General features: G+C 35.6%; 1 protein-coding gene across 2 annotated transcripts in view; it reads left to right on the forward strand.

The window, feature by feature from the left end:
• GPATCH2 (G-patch domain containing 2) overlaps positions 1 to 15454 on the forward strand; it is a 148316-nt gene that overhangs the window by 7035 nt on the left and 125827 nt on the right. The window contains exons 2-6 of one of the 2 annotated variants that reach the window (XM_019743087.3): positions 1695 to 2411; positions 7795 to 7856; positions 10593 to 10775; positions 11229 to 11308; positions 11439 to 13521. In XM_019743087.3, coding sequence (XP_019598646.2) covers positions 1695 to 2411; positions 7795 to 7856; positions 10593 to 10775; positions 11229 to 11308; positions 11439 to 11471 — 1075 coding nt within the window. In that variant the 3' untranslated portion in view covers positions 11472 to 13521. Of the gene's footprint in view, positions 1 to 1694; positions 2412 to 7794; positions 7857 to 10592; positions 10776 to 11228; positions 11309 to 11438; positions 13522 to 15454 lie in introns of those variants that run through there. The other variant, XM_019743007.3, reaches the window with a different exon arrangement.

Here is a 15454-nt window from a genome sequence, read left to right on the forward strand (position 1 = left end):
AATGTTAGGGCCAAATCTTCTATTTGAAAGCAAGGCACTAAATTATAACTTCCAAAAAACCTGCAACTTCAGTTGGAGAATATATTCATGTATTGAGTTAATTTAATTAATATTTAGAACTAGTAATTCACCCATTGATAAGAAAGCTGTATCTTCAAAAAGTAAGTTATTCTAAAACCAGGTGATACTGAGTCTTCTTTTTGACAAGGAATCTTTGTTGCAACTCATGTTAAACTGGCTTCCAGTAAATTTTTTCAAGGTGCAAAATTATATTTAAAGATAACAGTTCTTTCAGATTACATCTCTTCCAGAGAAATAGTGTTAAAAGAACAAAATATTGAAGCAATAAAGGGGTAACAGAAATGTTGTTATTAATGTAATAGATAACGGAGAAATCAGTGCAGTCAGAAATGTACCCCCTGCTGCTAAATCAATCATAAACAAAATACAGACTAGATACTGGAATCATGTAGCTGATTTTGGCTATAGTTGGGCAACATTCAGGCTCTGGAACCAGAGCGCCTGAGTTCAAATCCTGTTTCTACCATTTCCTAGAAGTCCCACATTGGGCAACTGCCCTCACTCTGTGTATTTCGTCGGCCACCTCGTAGTGTTGTTATATGAGAATGAAATGAGGTAACGTGTATGGAACACTTAGAATCCTGGGCCTGGCACATAGTAAGTACTCAAGGGTTAGAAGCTATTATGTGGGCATCCTTTTAGGAGTGGTAAATCCAGTTGAACCACAATGTATGTTTGTTTTCAGGTAATCATTAAAATGAAAAGGCAGAGTTGAACGTTATAAGGAACTTGCAAACGTCTATAAATATAAGCTACAGAGAATATGTAAAGCAGGGGTCAGCAAACTATGGCCCCCCAGCCCTTGGCTTTGCAAATAAAATTTAATTAGAACACAGCCGTACCCATTCATTTATGTATCGCCTATGGCTGTTGGCGCCTTATGATGGTGAAAGTTGAGTTGTGACAGAGACTGAAAGGCCTGCAGAGCCTAAAATGCTTACTATTTGGCCCTTTACAGAAAAGTGTGCCTACCCTGCTACAGATCCTAGAAACCGTATAGGCCTCCATAATTAGGATATTTGGATCCCTACGTGCTTTTAGAACTCAGTTTAAGAAATGATTGTTCATGATCTTGTACAAATCTTGAAAGTGCCTGCCAGTCTTTCCACCTACCCGGCATATCATGGCCGTGATTGGTGGAGCATGTGGTGAGTAGAGAGAGAATTGTGTGCTTCCTTCTTAGAAATGGGGCTGGGGGGAGGATTGAGAAAGTTCTCTCTATATCTGATCTAGGAAAACTGGCTGTAGGAAAAGTACAGGAGTGGACTGCAGATCAGTTTTTAAGCAGAAATAACTTTTCCGTAATTACACAGTCAAAATATGAAATTACTGAGACCTTTCATTGCTGATATTATGCTCACTGTATCTTGAAGTCATTCGTATGTTTAATAAAAGAACTTCTACAAGAAAAAGGAGCTTAAAATGAGTCAGAATATTTAAAAGTGTGATATCTTTTAGACAGGAAAATTAAAATAGCCTTTAAACATTGCTTTGTAATAACCCTTAATGTTAACCAGATTTAGTGTGAATTGTCTGCTGTAATAAGCTAGGTTAATACAGATAATACTGCCTATTTTCTTTACATTTTCTTTTCTTTCTTTAAAAAACTGAAGGCATTTCAGTCGAACCATGGAAGAACTGGTTCATGATCTTGTCTCAGCGTTGGAGGAGAGCTCAGAGCAAGCTCGAGGTGGATTTGCTGAAACGGGAGACCATTCTCGAAGCATATCGTGCCCTCTGAAACGCCAGGCAAGGAAAAGGAGAGGAAGAAAACGGAGGTCGTATAATGTTCACCACCCATGGGAGACCGGTCACTGCTTAAGTGAGGGCTCTGATTCTAGTTTAGAAGAACCCAGCAAAGACTACAGAGAGAATCACAATAACAACAAGAAAGATCATAGTGACTCTGATGACCAAATGCTAGTGGCCAAGCGCCGGCCATCGTCAAACTTAAACAACAATGTCCGTGGGAAACGACCTCTGTGGCATGAGTCCGATTTTGCCATGGACAACCTTGGGAACAGGACTCTGCGCAGGAGGAGGAAGGTGAAACGCATGGCAGTCGACCTCCCGCAGGACATCTCCAGCAAACGGACGATGACACAGCCCCCTGAAGGTTGTAGAGATCAGGACATGGACAGTGATCGAGCTTGCCACTATCAAGAGTTCACCAAGAACAAGGTCAAGAAAAGGAAACTGAAAATCATTAGGCAAGGACCCAAAATCCAAGATGAAGGAGTAGTTTTAGAAAGTGAGGAAATAAACCAGACCAGTAAAGACAAAATGGAGTATGAAGAGCAAAAAATCTCCGATGAGCTCATGAGTGAAAGGTGACTTTTCTCTTTCCTCAATATAAAGATATGTGTCTACAGTATTTGTGATTGAATGTATTTTGTGTTTTCATTCTATTTTAAAATAATTCTAAGTTATAATAATGGCAGTGATATTACTGTTTTAACCATGGTTATATTTTCTTATAATTTATGAAGTTTAGCACAAAGGAAAATTGCTTATTTGATTTACACAAAGTCGTTTGATTGTGTTATAATGACTTAATTTTCAGCTACAAAGAGAAAAGAAAATAGAGTTTCAATGGGAAAGGATGTGCATTTGAATAATAGCACATCTGTAACTCTTAGAATTGGATTTATAATTATTTATTTGTTTAATTATAGAGTTTTAGTCTTTGGTTCTTTTTAGTTTCACAATTCACCAGTTAATTCTGATTACTGAGAATCAAAAGTTGACACCACTTCAACATGTGTGTGGCTTGATATTTTCAATCTGTAGATTGCTAGGAATTCCAATCTCTTATGAATTGCAAAACCCAGTTTACAGTCTAGAAACACCTGGTCTTGTCACTAGACAAATGGTAAAGCACTGCTCCTGTGGTAGTAAGTCTAATCTATCCCCACCTGGAAAGCAGGTAGACCACAGTGATAAGGACTATTTACCAGCATCAAAAGGTAAGCGATCATTTTCCTTTTACACAGAACTAATGCCACTTGCAGGAGATGAGAAAATATTGACACTCTTCATCCTTTTAGGTGTGTCCTTAAAATTAAATGCAGAACTGTGATGTGTATAAAACACACTGAAAATAATCTGGGTAGGAGTATTTGATTTTTAATTTGTAGGGTTGGTATTTTATTAATGTGGTTGGGAACTGTAGGAGATACATATATATATATATATATATATATATATATATATATATATATACACACACACACATATATATAGGTATATATACCTATATATGTGTTTATATTTATATTTGGATTTGTGTGTAAATATGATTATATGATTACAGACAAGAGTAGGACCTGGTAAAATTTTATAGAATGGACCTCTTATTAGAGATAATTTGCTATTTATGCAATTTTTTCTAAAGCAGTAAAAATTACTTTAAAAATGTTTTGGGAAGGCTTTGAAAAGTTTATGGTATCTGCTTTTCTTCCAAGAAAGTTGTCATTTTTATAGCAGCATGGGAATTATTTGTGTGCTAGTATTGGGCCACCGTGACTGAGGATTACTTAGATTGGCTTGAAAGTAATTACTGCTCACTTGCTGGGAGGGAGGGTGGCCCTGGAGATCAGTACTCAATTCTGGATTATTCACAGAGGACCTGCTTTCTGGATTGACTGTGCAAGCCCCGCCTCTTATTGATGGCTGCCTTTTATTGACAGACATCTACCCTGGCAGAGAAATGAGATGAAACTCTCTTCATTTCTTTTCATTGTAAAATGTATTTGAATACCTAAGAAAAATACGATCAGGCTACCCAGTACTCAACAGCCCAGGTACCAAACTTCAAAGAGGGTGTCTTCACTCCTGAAGACATTTAAAACAATTTTTTCCCCTCTTCTTTTAAACTTACCTCTGTAACTACTTTTTCTCGTCACTTTAAGAGTTAGGTGCATATTCCTTTTGTGGGAAGATTGTTAAATGCTTAAGGTACTTTCCCAACATGTACACATTTTCTGAGACTACTTCCAAAGCTTTCCTGCTATGAAAAGCTATATATTCCCTTGAAACTGATTTATGAATAAGAACTGAACTGCTTGACTTTGTGTGCGCGATCGAACAGATCGCGCGTAAGCGCTGTTTACTGTTCACTCCTGGTACCGAGACGAATAATAAGACAGACCCTGTTTTCTGCAGCCTCATAAGCTGGAATAGCAGACAAGCAAATGATGAAAATGACGTGTGCTGAGGGGAACGTACTGGAGGGAAAATTTACTGAAGGAGCTCTGATTTTAAGCAGCGTGAAGCCCATTGGGATATTGGAGGAGGGAGGACAGAGGGAGATAGCATCGCTAGGTAGAGGGAGCGGTGCGTACAAAGCCATGGACTGAAGCATGGGTGGTGTATTTGGGGAGATGTATGTACCTCATTATTAGTAGAGTATAAAGTGGGGGTTGAGGCTACAGCAACAAGCAGGTCTCAAAGGGACTGTAAGTAGTTTGAATTTCACCATCAGTCAGTGAAGAAACTAAGTTAGATTTACATGTTATCAGTCAGATGTACATGTTAAGATAACCAGTGGGATCCTGACAAAGGTGCTTTGTTCAGCTTTCACTAGCCTCCAGTCCGTCCTTAAGTGGGAGGGGAATTGTGGCAGTGATAACTGAAGGAAAAATATCACATATAGGAGAGCAGTTTTAAGAGCTGGAATGAATGGAAGACTTACTGGCTGTATTTGGGGGAGATGAATGAAAAAGAGGACTTGCAGATGATGCCAGGTTTGAAGAATAGAAACTACAGGAAATGAACAGATTGGGGCGGAAGTTTGGGATTAGTGTACGTACATTAATTCCATTAGCATTCATGGGCCCTCCCCTCCGAATACTGTGCTATAAAAGTCATACTTTAAAGAGTGGCAAGAGGTATCCTTGCATGCATGTAAGCCATAATGGTTACCAGATGCTAGAACTGAAAAGTCTTGCTTATATTTTTAAGTTCTTGGTCTGACCTACTGAACACATTAATAACTACTTGATATGCTTGGAGCATCTAGCTAGATGCCAAGGAGGTGAAAAATAAGTAGGAAACGTTATTTAAAACACATGTAAAAATATCTGAAATTAGGACGGGATGGTTAAGGACGAATTGCTGCTCTCAGAGAGGGACTCCTGATTTCCTTATATCTTTATAAGAAGAGGGGGCAGGCAGAGAGAAAGGAAGAGAAAACATAAAAAAACAGGACCAGAGATGAGATGGGAAGAATTTAGGCTCTCACCCACAGAGAGCCTTGAAATCTAAATTTAATCCAACAAGTGTGGAAAAATAATTTTAGATTTTTAATAGAAAACCACTTAGATTCACGGAAAAGTGGCAAAGATGGTGCAGAGTCCTTTATATTCTGCCCCCATGTATCACACACCCAGCTTCCGCTATTGTTAATATCCTACGTTACAGTGGTTCATTTGTCAGAATTAATGAGCCAATGTTGACACATCATTAACAAAAGTCAATACTTGATCAGAAGTTCCTTTGTTTTTATTTAATGTCCTTTTTCTGTTCTAGGATCCCATCCAAGGATATGTTTTTAGTCAACAAGTTATATTTTGGGAAGATGAACCTGACTGTATATAAAATATATTAGAGGAGGTAAATCTGAATTCAGAGAGATTAGACAACCATTGTACGATAGATAGATAGATAGATAGATAGATAGATAGATAGATAGATAGATAGATGATAGATAGAGACAGCATATAGACTCACAATCATTTATCTGCAAATCTAAATTCTGAAAGCTGTGGAAAATTAATTAATTTGCTCCCAGACCTAACTGGACCTGTATTTAATATGGATATTCATTCATTTAATTCAAAAAATACAGAAAGTGACAAAAAAATGTATACATATTTTAAGCACGGAAAAAACTATTAAAATTGTAATAATATGTACCGATAAGAAAAGATGAATACAAGTCACGTATGACTTCTGTAATTACAAGAGGTGCTCAAAGTGGTTCCCATCAGCATAATTTTAATAGTTTTTCCTTCCTTAAAATGCGGATACATTTGTTTTTGGCACCCTCTGTATATTAATGTGTTTGATTGTGGAGTGCTACCCCGGACTCCTCTTAGGCATTTTTGAACATACCTTTCTAAAACTGAAGAATTTTGAATTCTACGTTTTGCTTCGAAGGTTTTAAAACGAGAATTGTTGACATGAGGTATGTATGGTAAGGCCCTTTGTTAGAATTGTGTTGAGGGGGGCAGACAGGAAAACACTACTCAATCCAGAAGAGAAGGGAAAAAAACCAAAACAAAAGACAGTAGTTCGGACAGCTAAACAGCAAAAAGATAAAGGTTTCCAAAGTATTCTTCATCCTCTAACATCACTATGTGGACAAGCGTATATATTTGCAAATAAGAAAATACGCTCCTAGAAAGTATTGTTTTGCTTTAGTAACACCTGTGCAGAATAGGGAGCTTGATACATTCTCTTAATTTGAAGAAAGTTCAAGGAAAAGGTACTAATTCATAGTCCCTTAGGACAATGTGTCACTTCAATTCTTCTATTTTCTGTGTGTGTGTTTTTAAATATCAAACAAAAACTGAGATGGTATTTTTATATTCGGAGAATGTATATGGATTTAGATCTCATGTATAATTTTAATCCTAAACTCTCAATTTAAATATTAGGATCTTATAAAAAGATTAGGATGCTTTTCAGAAGAAAAACAAATTAGTCAGGTTACAGAGTTCTACATGGTAATGGAAAAAGTATTATAACATAAAAAAATTCCCCTGGGACAATTTTCTGATTGGTAAAATTAAGAACTACAATAAAAAGAGAGTACATGAGAAGTTTCAAAGAGCATAATTCAGTTTTTTTAGTGACCAAATCTTTTGTCATAGGGCTTAGTTCTTGTGGGTTTTTTTTAACTAATTATATTATCACATAAGAATTGCTTCTGTTAGGACTACTAGTGACAATTTATTCATGTCAATTGAATAGTTACTATTTGTTTTAATGCATATGTTAATTTTGACTGTGTCATACTCTCAAATATCTATGGAAGTAATGAGGACCTGTTATTTTTGCATACTCCCTCCTTCCTTCCTGTTGGTAATGCTCTTTTTTTTGCTCAGTTTTTGCCCAGAGGGACCTTAACTTTGATTTAATTTGGATTGTTACCATTGTCAACTTATTTCTTTCTTGCCAAGTAATAGAGTTGTTGTGAATTCCTAAGTAATATCTTTTCCCAGAATATCAGCAACTGTGTTTATGAAAAGTAATTTCATCCCAGGCCCTCGTATTTCGTGTGCTGAAGAAAGGCTTAGCCTGCTTGTGACTGAGACTTTTCCCATTTTACTGAGCAGTGGTGTTCCCAGCTCAAGCTGAATCGCATGGCATAAGAAAGGAGCACTGAGCATTTGATGAAAGCAGATAATAAAATGCATCAATTGTGTCAGCACCTCCTTGCTGTCACATCTGGCTTACTGTCAGGGTCCCATTAGATTCCTGTGGTTGTATGTGCCAAAAATAATATGCTCTGTAGTTAATGGAACCAGCATATCTGCAGTTTGATTAAAAAAAAAAATCGTCTTGTTTTCTTTCAGATCTTTGTCAGGTTTAAGTTCCTTCTCTGAGCTGTCATGTCTCTTTAAAATTTTACAACTGAGAGATCAATTGTTCTTTTGATCTGTTTTTGTTTTCTTTTTTTTTTGTTTTCTTTCTTTCCCCTTATTACAGTGATTCCAGCAGTCTCAGCAGCACTGATGCTGGCTTGTTTACCAATGATGAGGGAAGACAAGGTACTGCAAAGTCATTTTTTTCCTCTGGAAAAACATCTTCATTTTCAAGTTGTGCTTATTTACTAGTGTTCCCACAAGTTGATGCCTGCAATCCATTTGCCTAACACACACTTAGTGGACTGCAGTTTAATTCTCTTACATGCTATGAATGTATGCTGTATTCATGCCCTAAAGTAACTGATCATCTCCATAAGCTAGTATGTGGAGCTAATACTATTAAGGAAGGATTATCTTCCTCAAGAAAGCTTTACATACCTCAGTCTTTTCAATTGTGTCTCTTTTAGCAAGTTCACAAGACTGGTTCTCATTCTCTGCCTGATTCCAATGTCTTTAATTCTGTTTAAGCATTTAGAAAGTTGGATTTGCAAGTCATTTGTCATTTTTATTCAGCTGTGACATTTACTTATCCTATCCAGTTTGTAAGTAATTAGACGATTTTCATGAATTCAATATTGTAAACTGTTAAACTAATGTTTTTACAACTTAGATCTTTTCCATCTTTGAAATTTCCTGAAGCTTTTCATACTGTAGCGTGGAATTATTTTGAAACTACCTGTTCTGAAAGAAAATATGAATAAGGGGGCAGGGGGTATACTCATATATTTTATGTTCATTTCTTAACGATCTTTAGAGGAAAGTAGTAAGTTCTAAGGGAAAAACACAATTTATTGGTTGAAATTTTTAAAAGTTTAAAGATGTTATGGAAAAAAGGACAGCATAATAGCTGCCCCACATATTTTTTTCTTGCTGTTAGACTATTTATCCTCTTGGCAATACCAGTAAAGTAAATTAAATGATCATGTTTTTTTTTGTTGTTGTTTACTTATATAAACCATTTGTTTATAAGTAGGTACATAACTATTAAATAGGTACATAACTATTTTAAAGGCCATAGACTTAAAAGTTAAGAGAATTTGCTGAAATGTGGTAGAACTTCGGGGCTAAGAGTGAGTTTGACTATGTTGATAATATACCTAAATTGTCTTTGAAGTACATATCTCTGCCCAAAGTTATATTATACATGTTGAATTTGATAATGAAATGAAATTAAAAAATCTTAAAATAACATTTGGATAAGCCTACCAATCTTTGAAAAGCATTAAGAGGCTGAGAATAATATGCTTGCATTTATTGTGAGTTTATTATATTTCCCATTGCTAAGTGCTTTTTTCCTACATTTAATTTAAGTTCTTATTTAATTCTTAAAACCATCCTACGGGATTTTTTTTTTTTTTTTTAAGGTGATGAAACTTAGGCTAATAGAGTTGAAGTAACTTCCCCAGTGTTACAAAACACTAGAATTCTAAATGGTCTGTCTCACTTCAAAGCCCAAATTCTTCATATTTAGCTATTTGATTTCCCTGGTGAGAATAAGCTTTTGTATCACATCAAAAATAAAATAACCTTATTTTTCTGGAGTAATGTCATAATTGGAATTAAGATATTGGGTAGTCAGTTTCAAGGGACTTCCTTTCTTTTCTTATACCTAATCTGTGAAATTTCAATAGAATTCTCAGTAAAAGTACTAATATTTATGTGTTTTGAATCGTGCTTTTTGAAAACTAATTTTTATTAAATCCTCAATTAAAATACTTTGGTGACTAGTTTTCCAAATGCTTTAAATTTTTCACTCCCACATAATTTGTTTTCCATAAAATCATCTCCAGTGGAAGCTTAAGATTTTTTTTTTTTCAGTTTTCATTTAAATATATTTGTAGTGAGAGATTTTGGAAATCAAAAATCTCTTTTTCTAAAGGGAAAAAGTTTGTGGCAGTTGTGATGACCCTCTTAAAAACCAGAGCTAGTAGTTTTTCTAAGAATCATGAAGAATACTTAAATGAATATCAGATCATATTCAAAATGCTGTTTGCCTCTTATTTTTAAAAGCTACCTGCCTTCTTTTGTCTCTTTATACATCTCTTTGTTATTCCTTTTTAAAAAAATAACAAAATACTGTTGATTCATACCAAGGGTACATTTCAAACTGAATTTTACTGTGAATGGTGTTGTCTTAAAAAGAACTTGCTTATAATAGTCCAGAGACTACTTTATAAACTCTGTGGTATTGTCACTCTTCATTTAAAGTCAGCTTTTTCACAACTATTTCTTAATGAACTTAATCAGATTAATGTAATTTAGTCACATCTGTTCGTGATTGTTTCCCCTTTTACCCTCCATATAAATCCTGAAATTAAGCTAATATATACCATTATCAGCTGCAAAGAGCAAATTCAACAGTTTTATACTTTTTAACTCCCGGCAGGAGATTAAGACTCATTTTTCCTTAATGTGGAAAGGGTAGTAACTTAAATGGATTTCCCTACAGTTTTTGCCAAAGGATTAACCAGTTTATTATTATTTTTCACATTTTTACATTGGTTCTAAAACATAACATTTTATGTTTTTGTTGATGGCAATTCTTGTTACAGTGTTCAAAAACATTTCTCGAGTGAAGCTGTGGAGTAGAATAAAAAGTTTTTATTTTTATTTTTTATAGACTATATTTATGATTGCAGGAGCCCCAGCTAAATTTGAATTTTAGATAAATAATAAATTATGTCAAAATACTTACACTAAATATTCCATACAAGTACTACATACTTGTATTAAAAATTAATCATTTCTCCAAAGTTCAAATTTAACTGATGTCTTGTATTTTTTAAATCTAATTCTGACAACTCTGTTCATTTGGATGATGAAGCTGAATCTTTGGGGGATTTTTTTGTATTTGCACAGGTGATGATGAGCAGAGTGACTGGTTTTATGAAAAGGAGTCAGGGGGAGCGTGTGGCATCACTGGAGTCGTGCCGTGGTGGGAAAAGGAAGACCCCACCGAGCTAGACAAAAATTTACCAGATCCCGTCTTTGAAAGTATCTTAACTGGTTCTTTCCCCCTTATGTCGCATCCCGGAAGAAGAGGTCAGTAGCACTTCCTAACGGGTGGGTACAGTGGGCCTATAGTGACTCTAGGAATTACTGAAAGAGGAGAGGCTAAAATGGACGTGAAAGAATCTAAACACAAGATGCTGTGAGGAACGTGTTGACCAGTAATTCAGCTACTACACATGCTTTCAGATTATTAGGAAAGTTGACTTTTGTCCTAGGCCCATCGTGGAAATGTTGAAATGATAGAAAGGGAAAGAAAAGCACTGGATAAATACCCTGATGTTTAAGTAGTCAATAGTTGTGTGTGGACCACATTAGAACCCTACCTGGCATTGCTTCAGATGTTTTCAGTGTGGGTTTTGCCCTTTCCCCACTACTATTCAAGATGTTTCCTCCCTCCAACTGATTTTTTGAATTCTGTAATTGATAGGATCTTTCTCTCCAATGATCATAGACTCGCCTAAATTGAGTCCTTTGATTTTCCAGGTTTCCAAGCTAGACTCAGTCGCCTTCATGGAATGCCTCCCAAGAATATTAAAAAATCTGGAGGGACCCCTGCTTCAATGGTAGGCATGCTTTTTTGTTTAATTTTTGTCATGTTCGGAAATGTATCCATTTCTATGGAATAAAAAGCGACATCCTCATCCTTTATGCATATTCTAATGTTATACTCAAAAATAATCCATTTTTTTGTAGGCTACAAACTGGACCAGTGAGATTCCCCTATAAACCAAATCTTCTAATGCTAATAAATTAGTTACGTTTTGAACATCTGGGGAATGACATTCGAGGGAACCTGGCTCCTGTCCTCTTCCCCTGGAGGAATATCATTGAAGTGAGAGCCTCTTTGATGAAAAGATGGGGCTGTTTTTGCTGGAGGACTGGTATTCTTCCTTTAGTCAGAAGTGAACCTGGTGGGGAAAGCTTTCTAGGGATCTAGGTTGACCCAGGGTGGGTAGAAACTACTGTACATTTTATATATTTTTCTCTTTTAATGATTTTTTTCTTACATTGAAACCATTTATGTATCACTTGCTTTGCCAAACTGCTAACAAAAGCTAGAAAATTAAAAACGTCCAGATATCACATAAGTATTCCTTAATGTTTATATTGTGACTGGTTAAGTACTAATTTTTACATTACCTGACTGTTGTAAATAAAAAACAAAACAAACGCAATGCATTAACCCTTATGGTTCATTTTTAGAGACATCCTATATAGAACCAGCATTATTTAAAACATTTGCATTTTACTCAGGGTATTTTAACAAGGGCTAAGATGAGTAGTAGGTAAGGTTGCTAATTTTTGCTGGAGCTTGTATGTTGTTTAAGTTTTTTTCTACTTGGATAATCTGCTCTGTATTGCCAACTCATTGTATTTTATACTGTAGTTTTCATTGTACTGCAAAAATCATCCTAGTTTTAATCTAGCCACAGTGATAACTAGTCTGTGCTAGTAGAATCATTTACTATTACCTTTTAATTATGTGCTTTGTCTGATACCTGGAACCAATTAAAATGATCATTTTAGCTTAGAGCTTATTGAAATCATGTGAAAGCTGATATTTCAACAAGACTGTATGCCTGAATCATTTTGTCATGTCTAAAAGTGAGAGCTGCTTGCACATCCTTAGAATGACAGACCATGTGTGTCACTGTGAGTGTCAGACATACTTGCATGAGCTCATTTTCACCAAGCAGAGGGGAAATGTAACATTGCTATTGATAGTATAATTTAGACACTATACTACGTTCAAGCCATTTGAGTTCTTCAAAATGGTTATATTAAAATGATTAATATTTTTCGTAAGTTCCGATAATTGAAAACTGTGATTTAATACATGTATTTTTATATTATTGTATGGATTAATTGTTGATTCAGAATTTAATGGCTAACTTAAATATGATTGGAAAAGAAACTTAAAGTCGACATTTCCTTTACCTAAAGTTATTACAGTCTGAAGGATTTCAGCAATGGTAGTAAGCAGGAATGTGTGATGTCTTTTAGATTGCTTTTCTAAACTGGAGAGATTAAAAATGATCAAGTACAACTTTGAGTCTCTTTACGTTTTCATATTTAAAGTGATATTTTAGTGGTACAGTAATGTGGTGTTTGGTAATTGTAAGTAAGCTTTTTTTGTGCTATGTCCCTTGCAGTGAAAATTCATGTGTTGTGTTTTTTTTTTTGTTGTTGTTGTTGTTGTTTGTTTTTGTGCTTTTCTGACTTACATAAATGCTTTTATTTTGTATAATGACTGTCTTGTGGATCTGAATACGTCCCTTTAAAACCTTGGCCTATGAACTTTGCCTTACCCATCATGAACCTAGATAAATGCTATCTAGTTCTTGGTTCAGTTTTACCTATTTTTATTTTTGGTTCACTGCTTGCTTGAGCATAGCTGGGATTTGTAGCCCATTTTCTAGGCTTATTGCAATCTCACTGTGGTATTTTATAGAAGCTATTACAACTGATAGGCTAGCTTCATGGTATTGATGATACATGGTCTAACCATAGTAAAAGCTGCCTTCCCTCTCTAAATTGTAAAATGGTGATTAAGTTTCACTTGATGGAGATATACTACATATGTGTGTTTATCATGGAACTAGTGCATTAGGCCATAAACGCTTTTCCTGCTCTATGTTTTTTGTGTTCAAACTTTTACTAAAGACAATGGGCTTTTTCAGGTTTTCTTTCATTCAACCCTGAATTGTCCTTGTTTGGATTTTTAAGTACTGTAATTTTTTTTTTTTTCAATAAAATATCTGACTTGGGCAAGAAAGGTAAGAGTTCCAATTTGTGCTGATATTTTTAAATTCCTGTGCTGAGTTTTTTTTGTTGCTGTCGACCATACTGTCTATATTATTTCCAATAATCCAGTTTTAAAAATCATAACCTCACAAAACAGTCATCTTCACATAGTACCTGTGATATCCAGTCATAAGAAATGAAATTTAACTCCTTAGACTTTCACATTGGAGAGCCAGATTTCTTTTAAGACATCTGTTTTCTGAGCAAAGTCAAACACATGTAGCTATGACCCATCAAACAGAACGACAACAAAGGGTTTCTTCTTCTTAAGCAGATGAGTGATGACTGCAAAATATAATGATGGTCTTTGAAGGACATGACAGAAGGAGAATCTTTTACTGAAATCTCAATGCAAACATTGTTGGTGGGGGGGAAGTTTTCAATTTAATTTTTCATGATTCGCCATAGTTCTCTTCTGTAAAATGGCTGCAGACATTGAATTAGCAAACACTGAACCGTTGCTCCTAAGGGCAAAACAGGGTTAGGTTCCCGTGATCACATTTTCATCAGGTGGTCAGTACATAACCTTGTTTGATGTATGTTTGTGTTTTAAAACCTTTTTAAATACATATTGTTGATTCATTAACATTGAACACTCAGCCAACAGCCCTGTAACTAACTCACGCCTGAACAGAGTTTATCTCATACACTCATTTCGTCCATGAGGTACACATGGCCTTCTTGCGCTTGGGAAACCAGAGAGCTCAGCAGCACTGGGCCTGGGGGCATTTACAGCAGTGACTCACCAACAGAAAGCACGGAAGTGTGAAGAACATGACACTAAATAAACCACAAAGAGATCACTTGTTTAGGGCATTAGAGCTGAAACAAGAAGGTAGAGTGGGGCCTTACTGACCTCAGTGGGGAAGGAATGCGTACGTGCATCAGTGACTCAAAGTTTTCACTGCTCTGCTCATGTCTGTGGATGACCACGAATGTGCTACCAGTATTGATTTGGGGGTTTACAAATGAATGTTAGCAAGTATGCAAATTTGCAGCCGTGGAACCAGGAAAGAGGAATGAGGATTGACTATTTAGTTGTGTAGAGAGCCAAGTGGTACTATAGAAAATAAATAGGTTTTCAAGTCAGACCTTTGTGAATGAATCCCCACTTTGGTTGTTCTTTTGACTTGTAATTACAGTTTGAACCTCGTTTTCTCTTTCTGTTAAATCGAGACAATAGTTACTTTGCAGAAATGTTATGAGGATTAAATGAGGTTATGTTTACGTAACACGTCCAGCATCATCTCTGTCACATTAGTGTATATTGAATAAATGATAGGTACTATTATTATTAGATATACTGTACATAGAAGCTCAGGATTTAGAGAACATTTGTATCATGGGTCAAAGTGCAGAATTTTAGACTTTAAAACATTTCATGTTTTATACATAATACGCCTTAATATTTAAACTCCTTTACATTGCAGGCTTCTCGGTTTCTTTCATACCTCATTTATTTTTGAGCCAGCCCTTGTCTTTAATGTGGTCTCTGAGGAATAATTTTGAATGAATTTTAGATTGACAGCTACTGTATTAAATATCAAAACTTAATCGCAAACTAAAAACAATTCTAAACACGTCTTCCTCTCCCCCCGCCCCAGTTATTAAGCTATTCATTGGTAGAAAGACCTATCCTGTTTAGGAGGTTTTGGTCCCGAGTTACCTGATTTTTAAAAATAATTTGGCTACCTACATGAGGGGTGAATGTAGACAGAGTTCTGAGAATTTCCTGTTGAGAGGAATTTACTATGCTACCCTTCTCACAGAATACAGCACCAGCTAACCAGCCTCTAATAGTCACATCTTTTAGGAGACGTAAGCAAATGATGATTCCAGGGGATATCCTGGGGCTATTATCCAGAATTTGTGCTAAGTACAATTCAGAATAATACTCCTCAGAA

This window comes from Rhinolophus sinicus, chromosome 6 (assembly GCF_057876585.1).
Source record: "Rhinolophus sinicus isolate RSI-liver-muscle chromosome 6, RSI-T2T, whole genome shotgun sequence".
NCBI lineage: Eukaryota > Metazoa > Chordata > Mammalia > Chiroptera > Rhinolophidae > Rhinolophus > Rhinolophus sinicus.